At 40.3% G+C, this 24091-nt stretch overlaps 1 protein-coding gene across 6 annotated transcripts in view; it reads right to left on the reverse strand.

Moving 5' to 3' along the window:
- Positions 1-2373: 2373 nt before the first annotated feature.
- Positions 2374-24091, reverse strand: part of flrt2 (fibronectin leucine rich transmembrane protein 2) — a 126221-nt gene continuing 104503 nt past the window's right edge. For 4 of the 6 annotated variants that reach the window (XM_055149482.1, XM_055149481.1, XM_055149479.1 and 1 more), the window contains one exon: positions 2374-11156. In XM_055149482.1, the coding sequence (XP_055005457.1) occupies positions 8759-10738 (1980 nt within the window). In that variant the 5' untranslated portion in view covers positions 10739-11156 and the 3' untranslated portion in view covers positions 2374-8758. Of the gene's footprint in view, positions 11157-12914; positions 12956-14173; positions 14700-24091 lie in introns of those variants that run through there. The other 2 variants (XM_020927722.2, XM_055149483.1) reach the window with 2 other exon arrangements.

Consider the following 24091-nt stretch of genomic DNA (forward strand, 5'->3'; position numbering starts at 1 on the left):
CGAGACCTCAGAGTCCCGAGATCAGGACTAGACCAAAACCTCTGAGGGTCAAGACAGAGACAAGACTGAGACCATGGCCCATCAAGACCAAATCAAGACCATCTTTGTAATTTTTGACATTTATTTGCATTTTACAGTTATTTTAGCACATATATATATCAATATTTTTTTGAAATCCATCTTTTTTTTATCTGGTAAATGTGTATTTAAGCTTAAATTAATCCAAGCAAACTGTACTGTACTGAACACTGCCTTTTTTTGGGCTCTCATCCACAGTTTGAGAACGCGTTCTTTAAGAGAACTTCCACTGGTATTTTACACAAAACTGCTTCCAAGTGAATAAAGCTAGTAGGACTTTTAAACCTGTTTTGTCAAGTTTCTAACTGGAGTTACATTCTCTTACTGGTTTTGCAGTGGGATTTAAGCCTCTGCACATTAATCAAACGCACATCATTACAAATACAGATGCATTTTGAGCACTTTTATTAGGCAAACTTCAACCACATGTAGCAGAAGTCCTGCTTTGTGCCAACAATTTAATATAAATTTGGATTAGTTTTTGCTTCACATTTTGTATTACTCTTCTAATATGTGGGCATTGAGGAGGAAGCCCGTTTGCATTATATGCAGGGAGGAGCGAGAGTGAAAAGGTAAGGAGCAGTGCGCTGACATGAGGCAGCTGGACAGGTAGGATGTTTTAAAAAGAGACGAGACCAAGACCTTAAAAAATGGTCTAGAGTACTACGACACTAGCCTGTGCATATATTTAAAAATATATAATAAACTGAGCACTGTTTTGTTTTTCCGGGCAAGTAGATCTGGGTGTCGGGCAAGTAAAAAATTATAGCCAGTTGCCCAGGCAAGTACTTGTAAATGCTTAATTTCAAGCCCTAATCTACTAGTAAAAATATCCATTCAACTTACAATTGGTAGTATTAAAGCTGTGTGATATTGACTATAAAGAATATCTCAATATTTTTTGCATGGCCCCAATGGCAGTATTTTGATATTATAATATTATGGAAATCCATCATTATGAGCCTCAAGCATCACATGAAATACAAATGGTCTGTCAAGTCAAATCCAGGAGTGTCACAACTTTTTTTTTCGATTAAAGGCCACATGTTGAAGCACAGACAAAGCGTAGGACTGATCGATGGCCATAGACTGGTCATAAATACAGTGAATAATTCAAGTGGGTGTGTTTAGCAGAGATTAGATTAAGCCCCAAGACCTTCATTTAGGCTTGAAACTCAATAGTACACATTAAAAAGCTTGCTAATATTGTTTTTATAAGAGGTAGATTCTTAAACTTACTATAAAATGTGCTCTTGAGGCCAGTTCTTCAGGAATAAGGACGGTTAAGAAAAAAAATTGGTCTGAGGGACTTGGTCTGAAGGGAAGCATAGTTTGGAGTTTTCTGCCTTAAACCATTATTTGGTAGAATACATTGCAAGCTTCTCTTTGTTTTACTGTTAATCATCTCTTTTATAGTCTTTTAAAACATTTTATAGATATAGTCAGTATTCAAACTTTGTACATCTGTTGAAATATGACTGTTTTTCTGATATGTCAACTACCTAATTCAGTATATGAAATAAATATACACCATACTGCAAATACAGTCAGTGTACTATCCTATCTGCTGTTTACTCTGCTATTAAACAGTGATTGTACATGCTTAAGTACGACTCATAAAAGTTAAGTGGTGGAAAATTGTCAACAGTAAAATCAAACATGGACAGAGCCACAGCACTGTTCACATTTTAAACTGGGATTCAGGAATGTTTTGATGATTTATATTTCGGTAAAAAGTACCTCAATCTAATTTGCTGACCACTGCTGCAATTCTTTCATAACCGACGATAATTGTGCGAAAACAAAATAGTCTTCTATGGCAAAACAGGCGCCCATTCCTGTGATGCATTTGTGGCTTTTGTTGATTTTAATTACATTAGTCAATTTAGCTTAGGTTTCACTGAATGTTTTTAAGCAGCTCTGGGATGTGGTCAGTGGAAGGAGAGAGTTGGACTTATTACAATACAAGAATTTGCGAAAATAACTCAATTTTGTTTTCGTTTGCCAAAAAAGTAGAAAGAGTTCAGTACCTTGGATTTTCTCCTAACTCTTCACTAAGCTGTGGTGGCTACACTAAGATGTTTCAAGCATCCTGCCTCAAAATAAGAGGATAGCTTAACTTGGTGTGGTATAGCAAAAATCTGTGACCCAGAATTACCAGCGTCTGACCCAAAATAGCTTTAGCAAGGCCCATATCCGTACACACTCCCCCCTTAGACATGAGAAAGGCTTAGGCTAGCACTTACACAGAGATTTCTTGCAAATAAAAAGGTGATCGCTTAAATCCAATGGCTCTTTTATTGTCAAAAAGCTTCACTTAAGTATTTACAGTTTGTGCAAAAACATTTAAAGGTTTCAAGGACTTTACATTGTAAGTTCAACCTCAAGGCACATACATGGAACAACATCAACAAAGTTCGTCATGAGAACAGAAATTTAACTTTGGTTCCTAGGACAGGTCTTGCTTGTGGATGGCTAACACTGCGACGATGAACACTCGCCGATTTTACATGCGCCGTAAATTGCCATCTTAAATCTGTAAATCATGAATTTGACAAAGAATAATGACTCTACAAACAAAAACATGAAAACCCAGAAGCGATGAAAGACTATGAATCTATTACAGTACATAGAAACGAAATTCCTGTCTATTTGCAGTGCAGGATTTGCCTTGTAGGAAGAAATGCACGGTGTCCAAAGGCATTACGATGACACAAACTCATTTAAAACAACTTTTGTTTTGTCTGAAATGACCTTTCAGTGATTAAACATAATATTGGATTCAATGAGCTTAGCTGGAAATTTTCATCTCGACACCCTGAAACAGTAATCAACGGTTTGTGAGCAGTGCCTCTGTAAAATCGAATGCATTGGTTACAGCTTCACGGCCATATTCTCACATCAAGCAAAATGAAAAAATAATGCACGCTGCAAAACATCCCTAGCTCCCCTCTGCTGCTTGATTCATTATCTATGTGCCGCTAAAGGTTCTGACACTACGGATGAACAGACTTGTTAGCTACTGCGCGTCGCGTTTGTGTTGTCATTTCTTGCTAATACTGCTGTCGTAGAAACGTGCTTCCTGTCATTGCTTCAGCCTGGGATGTTCCACAGTATGGCATTAAACAGATATAGCTTGTATTTGTTCATTTAAGTGTGTTTTTATCTCTCAAAGCAACTGAAAGACACATTTTTACTGCGAACGGACCAACTTCTCCACAGATCTAATGATGTGTCTCCATGGAGATAGTTAAAACAATGCCATACTGTAAAACATTCCATGAAAAAACAATAACGTACATGGAGTCAAGCAGGTGGCGGACACTCTACCTGAAAAGTTACACAGTGCACCTTTAAGCTTTGTCTAGTGTGCTCCTCAAATAGCCCCAGTTGTCAGTTGTCAATCTTTTAAGATGATTCACCGTATTCCCTCGAGCCACATTGAAATCTGTCACTTTTACATTTGCTTTTTGAAGGGGAAAAATATTCCATTTAGTTTGTTGAACTTAAAACCGCCGCAAGGTGCAATTTTGAAAACGTCAAAAATGTACCTGCTCAACTTTATCAACGTGACGAAAGCTTTCGAGATTACATAAGCGCAGCGTTTGTCGTAGCGCTCGATTTGTTTTTAATGCTACGCCGCTCTCTGATCATCCTCCTACATAAAAGGTAAGGCAAGTCTTGAGTACACATTCACAGACAGGGGGCGATGTTGGGCGTGGCGATCACAGCGATTTGATTTCTTCGAACTGGGATGAAACGAAATCCAAAAATCCACACAAAAGCCTGCTAAAATGTTCAAGTGTTTTCTGATATAACATAGGTCAGCTGGTGCACTATAAAATTATGGATAGAACCCCCCCTTGGTGAACTGCTAGATGTGGGCAAAGCTTTATGATTGCCAACGGCGTGATCAAAGAGCTGGCCGATCAAACCCACCGTGTCTCCGTGGACAGTGCATGCGTAAGGTAAGCTGATATGTGGATATTAGTAGAAAAGGTCAAATGAAAAATGGAGATGCTTTGATAACCACAGAAGATTTAAATAAGCCTGAGCCAAAAATGGTAAAAGCAAAAACAACATCTAAAGATTCAGGGAAAGCTTAAAATAGGAAACTAATTATGCGTTGGATTGTTGACGTTAACAGTCGTTTTAGTGGGCTCTCTTTCGAATAAGAATGTATGTAAGATTCATGGAAGTGCAGCTTTTTACTCTTGAAAGTGGCTGGATCCTAAACAAAAAATTACGAGGGAAGGATTGACTTAAATTTAGAAAAAAATGGCCATCTCATTTTCTCATTCTAACCCTGAAAACAACACAGCAGCTTATTTTTTTTTCACTTTCCAGTCGTCAGTGTCAACCAAAAAACATGGATGGTTCTTTACGGTGCACGGAAGAGCTTTTCTGGTGGAGGGTCTGTCACCTAAACCTAACATTTATTCATTATAGGTGTTTTTACAGCTCAAAAATACAATGATCTGATCTGATCTGCAATATAGCCTAGTCGTCTCCATTGAGCTAGATTTAATCTTTACCGTGGAACATTCTAGACAATAGCAGGAATAGTAAGCAAAAGCATCTCTGTGAAGACAAGCAAGTCATGGACCCTTCACTAGAAAAGTTACACAGTGCACTTTTAGGTAGGGTTTTCAAAAAATCGTTATGTGATATACCAAAAATGAAAAACCCATAAAGAGAAGCAAATTGGGCCTTTTTTGAATAGTTACAAATGAGCTGAAAATTACATTCTATTCTCTAAAAAATATGCTGCTTTTTATTATCTTCAGGCTACTGAAATATATGTTACGCATTGATAGAATCAAGTTTTACATTTTTGTTTCATGATTGCACTGTTCTGCTTGCTTGTCTCCATGGAGATTATATTGCTCTGGTTTAGCATTTACTCAATAACATGAGTTTTATTTGACCTAAAAGCTTAGATTTTTACTGTGAGTGGGCTCGCCTCTCCACCGATCTGACATGTAACTTCGCCCTGTGGTGTCACCTGCTATAAATAAGATCAATTCCACACAATATCTCCTTGAAAAGAAGCAGGTGATGCACCCTCCACCAAAAAACGTTACACATTGCACCTTTAAGCTTGCGTAGCGTGCTCCTCAAATAGCACTACTTGTCACTTGTCAATCTTTTTATACGCTTCACTGTTTTCCCCCCAGCTACGATGGGATCTGCCACTTTTACATTTGCTTTTTGAAGGGAAAAATATTCCATTTAGTTTGTAGAAGTTAAAACCGCTACAAGGTGCTTCATGCAATTTTGAAAATGTCAAAAATGTACCTGCTCAACTTTATCAATGTTACAAAAGCTTTCAAGATTACACAAGACTGAGCGAGAGTGAGAAAAAGTCTGGCAGCTAAAAAAGCCCCAAAAAACACTAATGGATGTGAAAGCTTCTCTTCAAGGCTGGGGTTGCAACTGTGGAGGCGTGGACTTCGTTAAAATTTGAACTAGCCCGCCGCGTGATTTTGATCTAATGCAACACTAGAATTACAGTGCTGCTACTTCAGATACTACTACTGGAAAACCTCAAATTCTTCTTTCACACGTTTTTTGCAGTTTTTTGCCCTAGTTCCAAGCTGATAAGGTGTACTCCACAGTGCTAGCAGCTGACTCTCGAAATAGTTAACGCAATTCCTCTCCAACTGTGAGTTTCTTGCAGGCGGGAGAAAATCAGGTCTGCGTATTTCCTGCCTTTTTGGGTTGAGGATTATCAGAGGGGAGGCAGTGTTAGCGGTGGGGAATCTTTTACGCTAGGCCCCTCGATGTAAAATCTTGTCAAATCGAATAAAGTCGTCTTAAGAAGTGCAAAATGAAGAGCTCAAGAGTGCAACCTCACACGCAGAAACCACCATCAGACAAGGAGGAACAGAAAGGCTTAAATAGAGGCCAGGAAGAGTTCAGAGACAGGGATAGGTAGCAAATGAGGCATGAAAAAACTTGGTACGCAGTTAATTATCAATAATTAAAGGTGCACTGTGTCACTTTTCTGGTAGAGGACCCGCCAGTTACATGGAGAGATTATAGCTTTACCTCAGTAATTCCAAAGTATGGCATTAAACTTCTCAATCTTTTCAACTTTTCAAACTTTTCAAACAAGAAAATGACACCAGGCCAATTTATAGGTAAGATCTGTGCAGAGGGGACCCCACTCATTGTAAGAATGCATGTTTTTAAAGGTATTTTTGAGCAATACAAACACCAAAAATTGAATAAATCCTTTTTATATACATTTAATATCATATTGTGGAACTTTACAGGTGAAGCAATGGCATCTCCATGGTGAAAAGTTACACAATGCACCTTTAAACTAGGACTGACATTAGAATTTAATTCAAAAGTATCAATACTGGAGAAAAACCAACAACACCAAATTAGATCTGTAGTGAATAGTTTTAGAATTTTAGAATCATTTTAGACAAACTTTCTCTATGTTTGTAATAGTGTATTTTTATCATAATGTCCGTATTATAATTGGTATAAAGCCTTCCTCAAAATGACGTATTTTTTCTTCAAATTAGATACCGTTTCGGGCTGAATGCGCAAGGGCATGTTTATCAAATGTATAAAAATGCTAATGTTGTTGATATGTTATAAGCAAATGCGTCTCTTTTAGTAAATATCTAAATGTTGTTTCAGTTTCAATGCCGTACTGATTTGAAAGCAAAAGCAAGATAAAAACTGCATTTTAATCATAATTTTTGCCATTGTCGCATCTTTTCATTGCTTTGGTCATACAAAACTGGCCCGATAAGCAGCCTTTATATGTATCTTACTTCAGCCGTGAAAGAATTTTGCAAGAACCATGCAGATACTTGGGCCGACAATTTGGGAGAGGGACATGAGCTGGTTCACTATACAGACAAAAGTAGGCTGAAAGGACGTGGCAGTTTTATAAATGGAGACAAAAGGATAAATGATGAGACATTAGATGAGCTGCTCAGTCAAGATTACGTTCTGTGCTTTGTAAGGACCAGGGGCGGGGTGTAATCTCTTTGTTGTAATTTGCTAATTTATCAAAAAGTCTAATGAACGCTGGGACAAGGTTGAAATAAGTGGGTGTATAATTAGCGGTTAGTGTGAGCCATCAGAAAATGAATCACATTACTTCCTGCCTTCACACAAGCCACTCTCATAATAGTCGGGGAAAATCGATATTATTTGACTGCCATACAGGAAACTCTGGTTAGCTTCAGATTGTTTCTCATCATTAAGGAGAGACACTGCAGGTGAAGAGGAAATAAGCCTTAAATTTAAAGGTATACATTACAGATTTCTACTGTAGTTTTTGATCATGCAGTGTTTTCATACATAAATAAGGCCTTTTATGTGTACAAATTGACTAAATGAAAGATACATATATGTCTGTCTAGATATATATTTAGGCATATAACTCTGAAAAAAATGATAGAGCCTTGCTGAATATTGTTATTTATATCTTTGTAATCCTCATCCATTGTGTATATTCAGATGTTTAGTATTTCAGTTAGCTAGATATGATTGAAAATTGTCATTAAAATTGCCATTTAAATCTATTAATGCATGAGACTAAAACTATTTTTATTTCTAGATGCAAGCTGTTTTTCATATGAAAGCTTATATGAGCACCAAAAAGCAAAAAAGCAAAAAAAAAAAAAAAAAGCAGAAAAGGAAAGTTGTGCCTGTAGTGTCTCTCGCCTTAAAAATGATCTATGAGCCTTTCTTCTCTCTCAGAAAAACTGAGGGAAGCTGCCCCCTTGTGGCCCCACTCGTCATAACAGGGGGGTACGGCAGAAGGAAGCAGAACAAATTAGGGAATTTCTTCAAAAGGATTTGCGAGGCTCAGCACATTCACACAGCTCATTACAGACAAAAAGCCTTTGTTGCTTTTTAGACTCGTGTTAATAACTGAACCTGGTCGTGTTACTGCTCATTAGACAAAAAGGAATGTGCAGAAGCTGACACTCCATAGACTAGCTCATGCCTCGGTCTGAGCCCACCTTTAGCTGTGAATCTGTGTGACAAAGATGCTTTTACTGTTAAAGCACTTCTGGGAAATCTCATCCAGGGTTTTTCACCAGCGCTGATGACACAACCTCCCACATGTGAGTACTACCACTGCCGTTCATTTCCTGCACGGCTTCCATTAATAAGAAAGTGCACTTCAACTCTGCTTTTACAACTTACCACCAACAAAACCAGTGCTATATTTCCACAGTGCTCTAATCAGCCATGTTTTGATTTGCCCTGTGCTGTGTTACTACTGTGGGGCTGTATCTCAGAGCGATTGCAGTTTCTAAAAACACAAATAGGCCATATTTTTGCTTCTGTGGTTAGCAAAGAATCCCAGCCCTCTGCATCCAGCTCTACAACTGTAACAGCATTTGTAAGAAGCTACACCCAGGGTGCCATGATTGTACAAATTCATGTTCATGTACAGTACTGACCATTAAAACAACTCTCAAAACTCTGCTGGTTATAAAAAAAGCAAACACTTTCTCTAGGAATAAAAAAGATAGCAGAGAATCCCACATTTTTATCCACAGTATAAATTACATTGTAGACAGAACTTGGAAATATATATAGTACAGTTTAATTTGACTAAATTTTATGCTTGTAGTCTACACAAATAGTGTGCATGTGTAATTATGCAAGTGTTCCTTATACTGTACTATTCGCAGCATCACGTGTGGCAGAACTCTGTACTGGGCACATTGCTGCTTTTGCAGTAGGCTATGCTGTTGTTACTCAAGTGACAGTCTCTAAATCCAATGCCACCATTGGGAGTATAGATGGGCTGGATTCGGAAATCGCCCTTCAACAGCTGTTCATTGTTCAGTGCCACTATCTGGAAACTGGTCTCAGTCATCTCCAAAATGGAGTTATCCTTCTTGGTCCCAGCCTCGCAGTAGTCATCTTTTCTCCGGCCTCGGTTGTATTTCCATTTGGTGGAAGATGACCGGCTCTTCCTGTGCATGTGCCAGCAGAACAAGCTGAGCAGTGTGATGAGAACGATGAGCACCGCCCCTCCAATGATCCCTGCCAAAAGCAGCGTGGAGTTGAGGCTGTCCTGAGAGGACTGGTCTGAGCCAGTCGGCTTAGGAGAGGTGGACTTAGTCCTGGCCTCAGAGCAGATAGTGTCCTCTCCGGGCCGATAGGAGTTTAGTGAGTCCAGAACATGCACACAGATCCGGTAGACAGAGCGGGGCTCCAGGTTAGAAAGGCTAATGTGCCTCCGGTCGCCGCTAACTGTCCGCTCCTGCATTCCTTCACTCATTTGGGTTTGGCCCCTTTTGACCCATGTGACCTTGTAAGCTGTGACTGTGAAGTAGGAAGCCCAGCTCACCTCGATGTTAGTGGAGTTCACCACATGGAAGGAGATCTGAAGGGGGTCCTCATAGGGGGGCAGGGGCCCAGAGGGGTTGTGATAGATGGGTGGGAGGGGGGGTGACGGGGAGTCAAAGTAGTATGGCAGAGAGGTGGTGATGAGGGTGGAGATCATGGTGGTGACAGGGGCAGTGGTGGGGGGAGGAGGGGGTGTGGAGCGCAGAGTGGGCCAGGCGGGCTGCTCTTTATCAATGGGACACTCAATAATCTCCAGAGTGAGCTCTCTGATGGCCATGCCTCGCACTTTGTCAGGGCTTTGGCAGGTGAAGCCTCGGGCATTGACGTAGGGGGGCAGGGACTTGAGCCACACCACCACCCACTTGACCGAGCAGTCACAGCGCCAGGGGTTGTTTCGCACCATGAGCTGGCGGAGGCGGGACAGACCGTCGAACACGCCCTGCGTCAGAGTCTGCAGCTGGTTACTGGAGATGTCCAGTTTTTCCAGCTGGCTGAGGTCGGCGAAGGCAGCCACAGGGATCTGGTTTATCTGGTTCTCCTGCAAGCTGAGTTTGACCAGTGCCTGGGAGGGGAGGAGGGGAGGGGGGAATGTGAGGGAGTTACGGGCTAGGGCCAGTTCACGGAGGTTGGTCAGCTCATGAAAGGTGCCTGGTGCGATGCCCTCATCTGTCAGCAGGTTCCCATCCAGCAGGAGGCGATGTAACCGTGTCACATTCTGAAAGGCCTCCTCTGCAATGACAGCGATTCGGTTCTCATCCAAGCGCAGTTCCTGTAAGTCCTCTGGAAGGCCAATGGGAACGCTGCTTAAGTGGTTCTTTGTGAGGAAGAGTAGTTTTAAACTAACTGCCTCCCTGAAGGCGCCCTCCTCCACCCCCACAGTGGAGATGGAATTATCGTCTAGATGCAACTCCTCCAACCGAGTGAGCTGGGCCAGGGCTGCTCTGGAGATAGTCTGGATATTGTTCTCCTGAAGGTGCAGTATTTTAGTGTTTTTGGGTAGGTTCACAGGAAACTCATCCAGCTGGTTGCCGTACAAATAAACAGTTTCTACTGAGGCCAGATTGTGAAGCTCCACAGGAAAGCCAGCATTGTTGATCTGGTTGTTGTGAAGGAAGAGGATCTTGTAGCCCTCCTCGATCCCCAGAGGCACTGAGGTCAGGCTGCGATCATTGCAGTACACAAACTGTTTGTCACAGCGGCACTCCACTGGGCACGAGGTACTGGGACCAAACTGCATTTGGAGGCTTATAATAACAGTCAACCAAAAATGCAAGAATGAAGCCCAACCTTTATTCCACGATCCAGCCAGAAACTCCATAGTGGAAAAACACAACAGCAGAAGTAGAACCAATAAAAAATAACTTGGATGGATTCAAACAAATAAACTTCAAAAAGGAAATGGTGTATATATCCACAAAAAATAGAGCCAAAATGTCCAAGAATTTGGTAATGACACCGTTAGCTGGGAAAAGAGCAGGAAACAGTGGGAGTAATCCTGTAAAAGCTAGTCCTCAGCTGAAGAGGGACGCGCTCATTAGTGGTGGCCAGTCTGTGGACTGACTCCATCCATGCTGAGACATCAGACCATAGCAGGACCGTTCACGGCTGCACCACGCAGAGCTCAGTCAGGGCCAATTTGGAGGCTGGCTGTAGAGAGGCGCTCCAGGCTCCTGTCACACACGGCTGGGCCCTGACCAGCCCACGGTCCGAGGGGGGTGACATTTGGGTCCCGAGTCCTGTGGGAAAATAACACAAGAGATTAGGACTCCCAGAGGTGGCATGTTTCTCAGCAGAAAGAGGCCCCTCTTTCTTCTGGGGCTTGTTATTCACATACAAACATCCACACTGTTTTCTTTGCTTCACTTTTCATCTTTGTTTCTAAACCAGGCAGGATGTCACAAAGCCTGGCGTTCAGAGCTGAGCTCAAATCATTCAGTGGTTATTAAAAAATAGAGTCAAAACTGATAAATATTCAGAACCGCTCTGGCACATCCGGTTTCACAGACATAAAGAAGCCTTTTATCCCTTTCGCTCGGCCAGGGGAATAGAGAACTGCAAGGGCACACACATGGATTCAGTAACACCAATGTCAGCCACACTGAATATATTATAAAATGTACCCGGGATTTTATATCATTTTGAAGGAGTTAAGACTAGGATTAACTATATTATTAAACATCTTTTAAATCATATATGTTTTATATTCTTTTTTTCATGTTTGAAAGTGAGTGATTATCAATAAATTCTGACAAAGTACTGATGCCTGGTTAAGAGCAATAATGTCTGAGATCTGGCCTGAGGGTCCAAAGCCTCACACCTCTCTGTTTACCATACTTAAGTACTACCTATAGATGTGAGCAGTGTACAGATGAAAACACCGGGCTGCTGTCCGCTGCAGTGAAGGTTGTGCGCTGAGCTGCACTGTAAACACCCTCGTGCTTACACTAAACACAGGTTATGTTTTTACTGGTGGCCCATGGAGAAGTTACTTATTATACAGAGCCACCCACCATCACAACTGTGAAGTTTTATCGCCGCAAGGGTTGAACAAATGTATAATTGTGATTATAAGGCAATTACTCTGATTAGATTAGCGATTTATGGTTTAAAAGCAAGATTCTATTCAAAGTACACATTTTACAGCCTACATATCCTGGAGCATTAAAGGTGCACTGTGTAACTGTGTAACTTGCTGTAGGGTCCGTCACCTGCTTGTCTCCATGGAGATGCGCCTAGAATGTTTCACAGTATGGCCATAGATTTACCAGATTACAGGTTGGATTTGTTGAGAAATGACCCCACTCACAGTAAGAATGGATAGCTTTTAAGATATTTTTGAGCAATAACTAACACGTGTAGTAAATAAATGCAAGACAGATTAGTTTAGTTTAATACTATACAGTGGACAATTGAAAAGTTACACAGTGCACCTTTAATATATAAAGAGAAGTGCTAGTACAAGAAGAACACGAATTTCTAAACATGTTTGTACAAGTATCTATAGATACTATATATAGGGTTAGAAAATAGGCCTGCCACAATAATTACTGCGTCGAGTTCAATACGTAATGATGGAACTATATTTTTTGTAGGTCGATATTTATGTGTGTACTTTTACTTTACTCTACTGGGGGGAAAAAATGTTATTTTTAGGCCATATGATAAGATTTAAGCCATAAAATGTAAACTCAATAACTTCTATGCCGGCCTATTATCAAGTTTTACACATAATGAGATCTGATCGACACTGGAAATGTTTGCAGAAAACACTGTATAATAAAACGTCAGCAGCCTTTGCATTCTAATTATGGTTGATTTGAATGTTAATTATAGATCAGCTTTATAGTTGGTATTACAGGTAGAAAGTAAACAAGGAAGACAAACTGGGCAGATATGGAGGCAGCTGGAATAAGCAGCTCCTCCTGTCCGTGGAGTGACATATACAAGCTGTCAAATGAAATTGGATTGAAAAATAATTTAGCCCCTTCACCTACCGTAAATGATCGATACAAGCTATTTTTCAGCACGGTGAGCTTCTAACCAAAGCACAAGGCCAAAGGATTAAAGCAGACCTATACTAGAGATCCATTATTTCAAGTTTTATGACCCCTCACGTTTTTTTCTCCCCGCATATGATTGAAAGATACTCCTTGTCATCTGTGCTTTCAACCTAACTCAAACTCCGCCCTGAGTCAATGTTGGATGAGACACATTACTGAGAAGCACTGTGGGTTGAATGTTAAGCGCAGTAACAGCCGTGAGTGGTGTCCTGGTGGATTTGTCAAGACAAGACTTCATAAAATAGAAATTCTGATGCTGTGCCTAATTTCCAGTGCGTTTCTAAACACGGGTGCTAAATATTACATGGCTGAGAGCAAGCAAACTCAAGCAAAAGCATGTATTTGCCTTTAGAGTCCTTCTTAAAATTCCCTGTGTTGTTTGTTGACAAGATGGTGCCTGCACATGAGCTCTTTATAGCAGTGATGGGGAAACAATCCTTTGACACACATCCGCGATCTACTTTGTAAATTGAAAGGGCTAAATTTAATCAAATATGCTCCGGGCGGAATGAGCAGCGCGCTTGATGCGATGAAATCTCCAGCCATGGCAGGGGGACCGACTGTGAAAGCAGGAGCAGGAGCAGCATCAAGACTATTACACCCTATGTAAATAAACGCCACTACGCAAGATGCAAATTCTATAAGAAAATGGCATTCTATGAAGTTGCCAGTCGTTTCAAACCAAGGGAGACGAACAAATGAACACAGACACATCAAACACACTTTTTTTCCCCTTTTTCTTTTCTTTAGATTTCCAGTTGAGGGAGCACAGTTCCTTGGCGAGGAGATGAACGCTGTGATATGTGGCCAGGACAATCGGATTAGAAGTGGATTTAGAGGCAGAAAACGCAATTAAAAGTTTCAAATGGTCGTGGTATTTAAGGGGCAATGAGAGGCGGATCAGGTACGGGCTTCAAAGGCTACCCAGAGTGTTGTGTTCGTGTGAATGCGTTATTTCAAAGACGGGTTGAAAACCGTGCAGTGTTCGAAACGTACGCGCAGAGGTCCGCGTCGCACTGAGTTATTTTTACCAAAGAAAAACCTGTGCGTTTGTTTGTCCATCTTATCCAATTTCTAACCGTTAAAGCACAAGATTTTTTACATAATTATAATAAAATTTATGTTTTTTCTACAAATAGCAAACTTTCTACAACATTTTCCTCAAATTTGGACGCTAAAATTGTTGCATTTACCTTGAGCGAGCCTTTATCCATCCCAAACCCCGCTACCGTTCAACTTTTCTCTCCGCGTCTGTGTCCTTCATGCGGTCTCACTGCGTGAAACAACGTAAAGGTCCGCACGGTAATGCCGCTGCTTCGAGTCGAAAAGAAGCAAAACCCCGGCGAGTCCACAGAAAGGCATTATTCCACAGTTAAATCCGCGCGCTGTGCCATATTACGCACTGGAGTGTCTGTTCTTTTGAGTTGTTTTGTAGCTCCGTAGACGTGTTCCTCCGCTTGAACTTTACTCAAGCTTGTCCGCAGTGGGCGAAGAGCGGCAGCTGGTGGATCAAAGAGCCCGCTTTTCGGCTCCTCTGCCCGGACACGGCGCCAGCAGCAGCAGCGGCAGCAGCAGCGGCGGCCGGGAAAGTGGAACCCGTCGCCCGGTCCATACTAACTGCCGTGCAACGCGGAGGTCAAAACTTGTCTTTGGATTCTTGCGTTACGCTGCGCAGTTGTTTTCTCAGATGAGTCCAGTTGATAGTGCGACGTGTGTGCGCTGCTCACCTCTTCCCTCTTCTCTCTCTCTGCCTCTCTCTCTCTCTCTCTCTCTCTCTCTCTCTCTCACTCCTGCCCCCGTCCCATCTGCCCTCCCTCCTCGCAGTAACTCCCTCGCTTTCCTCCAGCAGTGTGCTCGCTGACGGCTTAAGCCACACATCCTCAGTCCGCACTAAATAGTTCGTCTCTCACAAACACTTTATCCCCGCGTACCATTTGCCTGCCCCTATACTTAATCTGCGTCGCCTCTGTCACCATTTGCATTTTGATCACAAAAATCCAACGATTGGGTTTGAAGTCACATTCTTCAATGAATATCACGACAGGAATTCCTTTTTTTTTATTATGCCACAAGCCGTCCTTCGGTATGTCATTACAGTAACCCACATACTAAGGGAGTGGAGCCTCATTTCTCATTTAACATTGCGTTAATTACAGCGGGATAATTGGAGCCACTCTCCTTCACTCCCCTACTTTCTCCCGGTGTGGTGAAGCGTTCAGACGCACGCTGACAGCCCGACGTCACTTCATCTGGCTCCACACAGCCGCATGCTCCTGATTCAGCAGACGCACGCACGCACGCGCACAGCCTCGCGCACTCTCACTCCTTTGATTGCGCTCACTCTTTGCTGCCTTTACGCATGCGTAAAACTGGAGAATTTATAATGACTTGGTGCTCTGAATAAAGTTCTCGAATTGTTTTAATATTCCAGTCTACACATAAATAGCCCATAGAGTCTGATTATGGGGAGAATTTTCTAAACTCTTTAGTGCATATTTTAATGATCCTTTCACTCAGTTTGATAGAGCGTGTAACGTTTCTTTCTTCACAAATTTAGGCCATTAAAAACTATAAGGTAGGAGGTATATGCTTAAGAAGAAAAAAAAAACTCTTTGGATATAAAAAGAAGACAAATTGAACGTTTTTGGATTTGTTTTCTGTAGTCTTGATTGCATAAATACCTAATACATTTTCTACTATTTCATTTGTGCATTGTGTCATTTTGTAAAATGTTTTTAAAAAAAATGTAATGCCTTAAACAACCAAGACTTTCCCTGGACATATTGATAACACAAATATAGGCCTAATGTGTTTTATTTTAGGCTAAACCTTGTTCTTGTTCCATTATGGTTTTGGGGTAGCACCATCCGGTATTCTTGAAAAAATAAAACAAACAAAACAAACAATGTGCCACACCACACTGATCAATACAAAAGCTTCACAGAAATCGTATGGACTGCTAATGATGTTTATGGCTATATATATCTTAGCTTTTCCTTTGAACAGTTCACTTGAGCCAGACTTTGATGAGCTGGATTTCTGGTGCGTTTACATTCAGAGTGGCCCAGACATTAGTCACGAGATTGTACGGGTCAGCAGGTGCACTCGCAGCTTTGATCTTTGCTTTCCGTTTGCCAAATAGTATTACCGCCGCTCCCTGACACCTGGCGACCCCCATCAACGTCGGCTAAGTCTGCGCCATCCGGTATTTGAGTCGTAAAACATTCTGTTAAAGGTCCTATATTACACAAAACTGACACTTTAAGGTTTGAGCTATGTTATGACATTATTACCTCCTCGAAAACACCTGGGGTTGTGTTTTGTTTCACTTACACATGTTTGAGTAAACTTTTAGTATTAGTCTGTCTAAGTCTCCAAAGCTCAATCTGCTCTGTTCCACATCGTGATGTCATGAAGTGGTAGTTTTCAAGTAAACCGCTATATACCTTTAGCCAGGCTGGGCCACCTAGTGCCTCTGCTCAATTTCATTTCTCTCCAGCGACTAGGTCAGGAATCGGAATACACTAGACGGTTTGCAAGAACCCCGGAAGTTGTAGACTGCACACCGGCCAATCAGTGAAAAGCGAAACCAGCCCAAGCTGCGATAGTGGACTGCATACGCTGTCCTCCTTTGGGCTTCCTTTGTGTAATACAAACTTTGCATTTTTTATTGCACTTTTAATTAAGTTAATCTTCATGAAACGACAATTATCTCATGACAAACACGTTCACTCTCTGCTTTGTTTGCTGTTGTACCGGCAATTATTTGGACACCACTGAGCGTTCCGGGTGCATTACATACATCACGACCAAATAGCAGCGATTGGTTAAATAAAAAAAAATAGCTGCCTACCGTTGAGTGAATGAATCCTAATGCTGCAAGGCCAGATGGTTTCCACAAAGTGAAACCAGCTGATGAATCAGCTTAATATACCTTTTCTTCAGATTGACAATTGTAGGGCTGAAATCATCCAAATGACTCAAGAGAAGCAATGAAACAAAACAACTCCAGGTATGTTTGCAACGAGGAACCACTATAACATACTGTAGATCAGAAAAAAAGTGTAATATGGGCCCCTTTGTTTGCTTTTCAGGTTTAATTTCCAGGTTTGGAGATGGACACAGATCCAAGGAGCGGCTCATATGCAGTAATCGCTTCATATATCAAAAATCTGTACCCGTCATGAATTACTGATTGAGAGAATTTAGCAGGAAACAGTCTTTTTTATTTGCTCCTTGACAGACATGTTTTGGCGCAGCTCTGTTCCTAGCTGTTACTGCTTGGTGGGTTGTCTGACATGCAAATGGAAGTACAGTGACAGATATTTAAATGGGGCTTACCAACGAAAATACCTAAGCCGTCGTGCGGCAGGTTTATTTGGTTTGGATCGATGTTGTCATGTCAAATAACACTGTAAGAAATGTAGTTTACACCACAAAGTTTAGCGATTGCATTGGAGCGTAAATCAGCTGTTCTGAAGGAAACTCAGAAATTACTTAGTGTTTCCAAGCTTTGCCTATAGTCCTATATCCAGTTGTTATATTTGTTGAGATGAAAACTGAAGAACTAGAAAGGGTTTTGATATAAAGGTGTTGAGTGCATTCATCAGATAATCTTTTTGTTTGGTTACTGGTGGAATCTATGCCCAAAATTGTAGTCTTTTGGTGGGCTTTCCTGGACAATGGACAATAGTCACTCATTCTAAACTGTAATTTTCTTTGGACAAAAGGAGGACCACCTAAGACAGCAAAGGCAGAAAGACGTTCCCAGGACCAATTCAATGTGTGGAAATCAGGAAGAATTGAGCCCACAACCTCCTTGCACAACCTTATGTCATTCTGTGCTTTCTTTAAGGGTGCCACTGTGTGATTCTTGTCCCAGCAGCATGGGGCCTCAGGCAGGTCACACCCCCCACAATCACCAGATAATGGCGTTAATTACAGGTGAAGACTCACAGTACGACGAATCATTCACTCGCATGTTTCTAAGCATTTTAAAATCAGCTTTCCAAATAGTTTCCCTTGTGGATCAAAAGTTTGTCTAACTCTAAACATATGGTCGCAAAAAGCACAGCAAAAAATTGTAATAAGTATGCTAATTTACTGCTGTCATAGGCAACAAGAATGACACTTATTGCTTCTAATCAGAACCAGATTTTTTTTAATTGCCGTTGTAAGTGAACAATTCCCAAAGTAGGAATTTGCGTCGCTGCATAAAACAGCCAAATAAAACTACGTCCAAATAAAGCCATGCAAACAATAAGGTCTTAAATTAAAGGGAGAGTCTGGAATTTTGGACATAGGGCTTCATTTCTTAGTTAGCCAGAGTGTTGGAGACGTGTGGAGACAGTTTTTTAAATATTCCAACCAGTCCTTGTATTTGCAGAGGTCACTAGCGCATGTCAGTAGCCATAGTTATGCCACTAAAAACAGTCTTACCCACTCCACAAAGCACAAAACACCCGAAACAAATCTATTATTACGCCAGACTGTCAATGTAAATGTCTGTGTTGATAGTTTTATTTTGAACATTATTCTAACCTTGCATCACATGAATCGTCGCATGTTGAGGGACTATTTTCTCAGTAGCAGTGAAATGTTACTTTGCCAGTAACGTAGGTGCTAGGTAATATCAGTGCCAAGCTTTCTATCAGGAAGTACAACTCGCTGCTGCTGCTCAGACATAAATCCTTCAAATGCAAGGTTGGTTTTACTTCTAAAATTATTCTATCAACACAGACATTTACACCAACAGTCTGGCGTAATAATTGTTTTCCTTCGGGTGTTTTGTGGAATGGATAAGACTGTTTTTAGTGGCAGGCTAACTATGGCCATTGACATGCACTAGCCTAGCACCAGTGACCTTTGCAAATACAAGAACTGGATGGAATATTTTAAAAAGTGTCTCCACACATCTCCAACACTCTGGCTCACTAGGAAATGAGGCCCTATGTCCAAAAAATTGGAGTGTGCCTTAAAATCAGAGTGTGCCTTAAAAAATAAATAAATAAATGAGTAAATTGCATGCACTGACATTTTAGAACCATTCACTCTCATATTTTCACCTTTTGATTTTGCAAATATGTAACAACATTGTGAACATGTTTTTGTTTATATTAAAAAGTGACATGGGATTCATTTTAATATTTGGCTTTTGGACTCTAAATTGCAGCAGACATTCACGCCCCCCCTCCACCTCTCCCACGGTCCATCCACACGGTCCTCACGTCCCATTACCTCCTCATTCATCTTCCTAAACACTGAGCCATTAGTGGACAGAGGACTCGGTCTGAGCCTGAGGGCAGGTCACACCCTGAACAATAGGCTGAGAACTGCAGGGTTAACTGTTAGATACCTGCAATTACTGACCTCTATTTATTTACATTGTTTCACTGAGGCCATTTTGTTTCTACCGTGCATTATTATTAGTTATAATTATTCATTTACGGTTATTCTGCTCATATTGTTTTAGTTCACTTAGTACATGTATTTTTAGTACATGTATCTTTCTAATTACTTTAATCAGACTGCAGTTCTTTCCAATACATAATTACAAACACAGCAAATTACATAATTAAAACATAGAAAATGAAAACTTGACATGATTGACACAATTATTATTACATTTTAATATGTCATTTCATTTTATTTTCATTAATTAATTAGTTTATTTTCTTTTTATGTTACTACAATGGTCTTTTTAGTTCAGGAACATCAAAACATTCTTGTATTAATTACTCAAATCCTTATTAATATGTAGTCAGCCATTTTATCTCTACCATGCATTATTATTTACAGTTATTCACTTATTATGTACAACTAAATAATTGCACATCATAATAATGCATGGTATAAAATCACCATAGTGAAACAATGTAATTTTTGTTTTGCTCAGGGACATCATAAAATATTGTATTAATCACTCAAACCCTTATGTAAAGTATACTCTATTTGAATTGTAAACAACACAGCCAGGAAAAAGCTACATGCTGGTCAGTATAGTTTATTGCTATATACATTGCAGTGCAGGGAGTGCAATTAGCCTGCTGGAATCCCCGTCCTGTAACTGCGAGACCTTCCCACATTTTTGGTGTGGCGTATTTACTTTTGCTCGCTTCTGAATCTTGATAAGACGCTAAAATACACATGACCCCTCACGCTTCAAAGTCTATTGCATCCACCGGCTATTTCTGAAAAACGACTTTAACTGTTGGCTCCTAAAGGGAAGTAGAAAAAAGGTAAAGCATCCGCTACAGATTATGCAGATATACAAGTCTCTTGGTGATACTTTCTCTTATCCGTGGAGACATCATTAGCTTATCTGATTGTTTTATTTCTTCAAAGATGGCTGTAAACTTCCCACACATACTGGACACATACTGGCTGCATCCATCAAGGACTGTGATGTAAAGATGTGTTTTGTAGTCTGCTGTCAGCATATTTGGAAGGATTAGTCTGTATTTATATTACGGAGGTTTAATTATGTTTACAGCTTTATCAGTAATATTTTGTAATAGAGCGTTATATTGACTGTACAGAAGTTTAAAAAATGTATTATCAAAAAAAATTAAAAAAAATAATTCATTATCAACTGTGTAATTTTCCTTTTTTAATATTTTGAAGGAGCATCTATTTGTTAGCCAGACTGGCACCACCTAGTGTCTCTGCTCAGTTTCATTTCTCGCAAGCGACTAGGTCAGAAATCGGAATACACTAGACGGTTTGCAAGAACCCCGGAAGCTGTAGACTGTGCACTGGCCAATCAGCGAAGAGCTGTGAAGCCATGACGTCGATTTCATTCTGTGTTGGCAACAATTCCCGAGATTGAGGATTTAAAGCCGGAACAAAAAGAATGTTTGGTGAATTTTATCAAGGGGAAAGATGTTATTGCCCTTCTTCCTACGGGATTTGGTGCATTACATACATCGCGACGAAATAGCTGCGATTTTTTGCGATGTTGAGCGAACAAATCCTAATGCTGCAAGGTCAGATGGTTTCCACAAAGTGAAACCGGCTGATGAATCAGGCTATGTATTGGTAGGATTAGTAATTAAAACTCCATAAGTGATCTTATGTCATGCATACAGTACAATTGATAGCAATGACCTCACACAGGGTGTGTTCTGCTTGTATCTCTATGGTAGAATGTTCATCCATTACCATGGTGACACAATGTTCACATTATTAACACAACCAAAAATGTTCTAAGATGGTCTGAAAAGTCATGACAAAATATAAAATGAATTTGTGGAACACATTTTCAGGAGCCTGAGACCAACACGAGAGTTCATGGTCCCATTTAGGTGTTTCATTTTCAACAAAAAAGATGAAAGTGACTAAATGAAAAACTGCCGGCTAATCCTAGCTCATCTCACCTATTTTCATTCCAGCCAAACCAGCTCTTTCCGGTCAGACTGTGTTAAAATAAAGATCAGATTAAAGTCCAACAAGCCTCAGATAGAGCAGTGCCTCAGTTAGCATCACAACCCCAGAGAAAGTTGATGATATCAGCCGCAAAGTTTCTATTGCGATACGACTTCTGGCCGTTACTGATATACATGTGTCTATCTACTGCTACTACTTGCACTACTGCTACACCTATTTCATTTCATTGCATTTCAAACTAGGGATGTAACAATATCCAAATCTCTCGGTACAATGTTATCACGATATGCATCTCACGGTACGATATTTATTACGCTATTTTGGAGAGGCTGATATAATTGTAGATAGGACATGTTTTTGCCAAGATTTTGGTGTGAAATGTTTCTGTCATAATCCCAAGAGTAAGAAGTAAAAAACATGTTTCTTCATGTTGTCTGCACTGAAATGAATCATGGGATATGTAGTTCCCGATGTTTACAAGTTGTTACTATTATAAAACCATGCATTTACGCAAAGGAACTGGTAATTCGATATATTGTGACAGCCCACGATATTATTGTGAGGCTATTGACAATACGATATCCCTCATATCAACTACTTGTACTGACTAATACATTTTGAATAATTTGACTACTTGTAACTTGTAAAAGCCATTTTGTAATTTAAGTGCTATCTCTTTTGAGCTCGGGATCAAATGTTCAGAGTGATCGTTATTGACAAAAATCCATGATTAAAAGTGCCATACATCCCTAGAAAAGCATTAGCAAAAACAATCTTAAAATAAAAAAGTAAATCACCATTGGTTTAACATTAGGCAAACTAAAAATTTTATGATGCACGAACACAATTCCGAACTCTATATTATTCATTCATTCTTCAGCACGCTCTGCCAACCCTCTTCAAATACTTTCTCCCATTAGCTATGTATATTTTATAAGTGTACTTGTCTAACCTTAAATGTGTACTGAGCTGAGTAAATTTACTTTATGCAATTGAAAAAACCCACAATTATAGAACCTAAAATTACAGTTTAGATTCCTGCTTGGTTTACACTAGTTTTCCTTTCCAGTGGACCTAACGCTGTACGTTTTACAGGGTAGGCCGAGAGGGAGGGAGCCGTGGGAGCGGGATTGTACCAGCCCTTGAAACTCTCTACTTCGCTTCATTACTTCCTGTGCTACTGTATTTGCTTGGTAAAATATAGCGCAAACATATCATTCTTGACAGACTCTGAAAATACAATGTGTACAGTGGTTCGTATGGATACACAGAGGAGTGGGATTGTAGAAAGTATTTGAGAAAACATGTTTGAGTAGAATTTGAATGAAAGAGGCGACCGCGTGGATTCTGCCCTCTAATTAGATGGTGTACAGTTCAGTCCGCCCCTCCCCCTTCCCCTCCCAGCTTTGAGAATTCACTAAAAATGTTTCTTCAACACCGGCAACACAGAATCTACAGTAATCCGTTCAAAACTCATCTTTACAGCACCAGCTTTTGCTCATATATGCTCTAATATAAACCAAGTACTCGGCTCATAAAATGCTGGACTATTAGTGGTTTCTGAATTCTCTAAAAGCACAGTAGGAGGTAGTGTTCCAAGCTCCTCTGTTTTACTCTGATATCTTAAGGCCAGCCGGTTAGGAGCAGAGGTAAAGCCCACAGTTTTACTTAAACTGCCTGAGGAGCAATGCTTATACTGGGAGAAGTAAACGTCAGCACTTCTACATTACTACATCACTATTAACAAGATTCAATATAAAGTTCATGCATATGGATATGAATTCTTTGAGATGTCTTGTCAGAAAAATGTGGCACAATGTGGTGAGATCATGAATCTATCAGCAAAAACATAATTATGATTTTCCGTTTTGTCCTGTTAAATATCTTATTAAAGGGACAGTACGGAATTTTGGACATAGGACCTCATTTCCTAGAGAGCCAGAGTGTTGGAGACGTGTGAAGACACTTTTTAAAATATTCCATCCAGTCCTTGTATTTGCAGAGGTCGCTGGTGCTAGGCTAGTGCATGTCAAAGGCCATAGTTTAAACAGTCTTACCCACTTACACCCGAAGCAAATCTATTATAATGTCAGACTGTCAATGTAAATGTCTGCGTTGATAGAATAATGTTTGAAATAAAAGTAACCTTGGATTGCATGAATCATCGCATCTTGAGGGACTATTTTCTCAAAAGCATTTTACTTTGCTATAAGATAGGTGCTAGGTGATATCAGTCCGCTGTTGCCAAGTTTTCTATCAGGAAGTACAACTCGCAGCTGCTGCTCACACATAAATCCTTCAAATGCAAGGTTTGTTTTGCTTCTAAATGTATTCTTTTGACACAGACATTCACATCGACAGTCTGGCGTAATAATAGATTTGCTTCAGGTGTTTTGTGGGTAAGACTGTTTTTAGTGGCAGGCTAACTATGGCCATTGACATGCACTAGACTAGCACCAGTGACCTAAGTAGGCGAATTAGGAAATGAGGTCCTATGTCCAAAATTCCAGACAGTCCCTTTAAAGCAGACCTGTTATGTGTTGTGCTAAATTCGCTTTTAACCATATTATAATTTTTTCCCCTCACCATTAGTCACCCAAAGTTGTATCGAGTGATTTGTGGATGTTTGAGCAATCTGATTGCTTATTTTCAAGACGCTATTTTGTCAATCAACTCCTGTTTTCACTGTCATTGATACATGCTCACTAAGGCTGGGTATCATTAAG

Source organism: Boleophthalmus pectinirostris, unplaced genomic scaffold (genome assembly GCF_026225935.1).
Source record: "Boleophthalmus pectinirostris isolate CB_2022bp ecotype Guang Dong unplaced genomic scaffold, ASM2622593v1 HiC_scaffold_13, whole genome shotgun sequence".
NCBI classification, from domain to species: domain Eukaryota; kingdom Metazoa; phylum Chordata; class Actinopteri; order Gobiiformes; family Gobiidae; genus Boleophthalmus; species Boleophthalmus pectinirostris.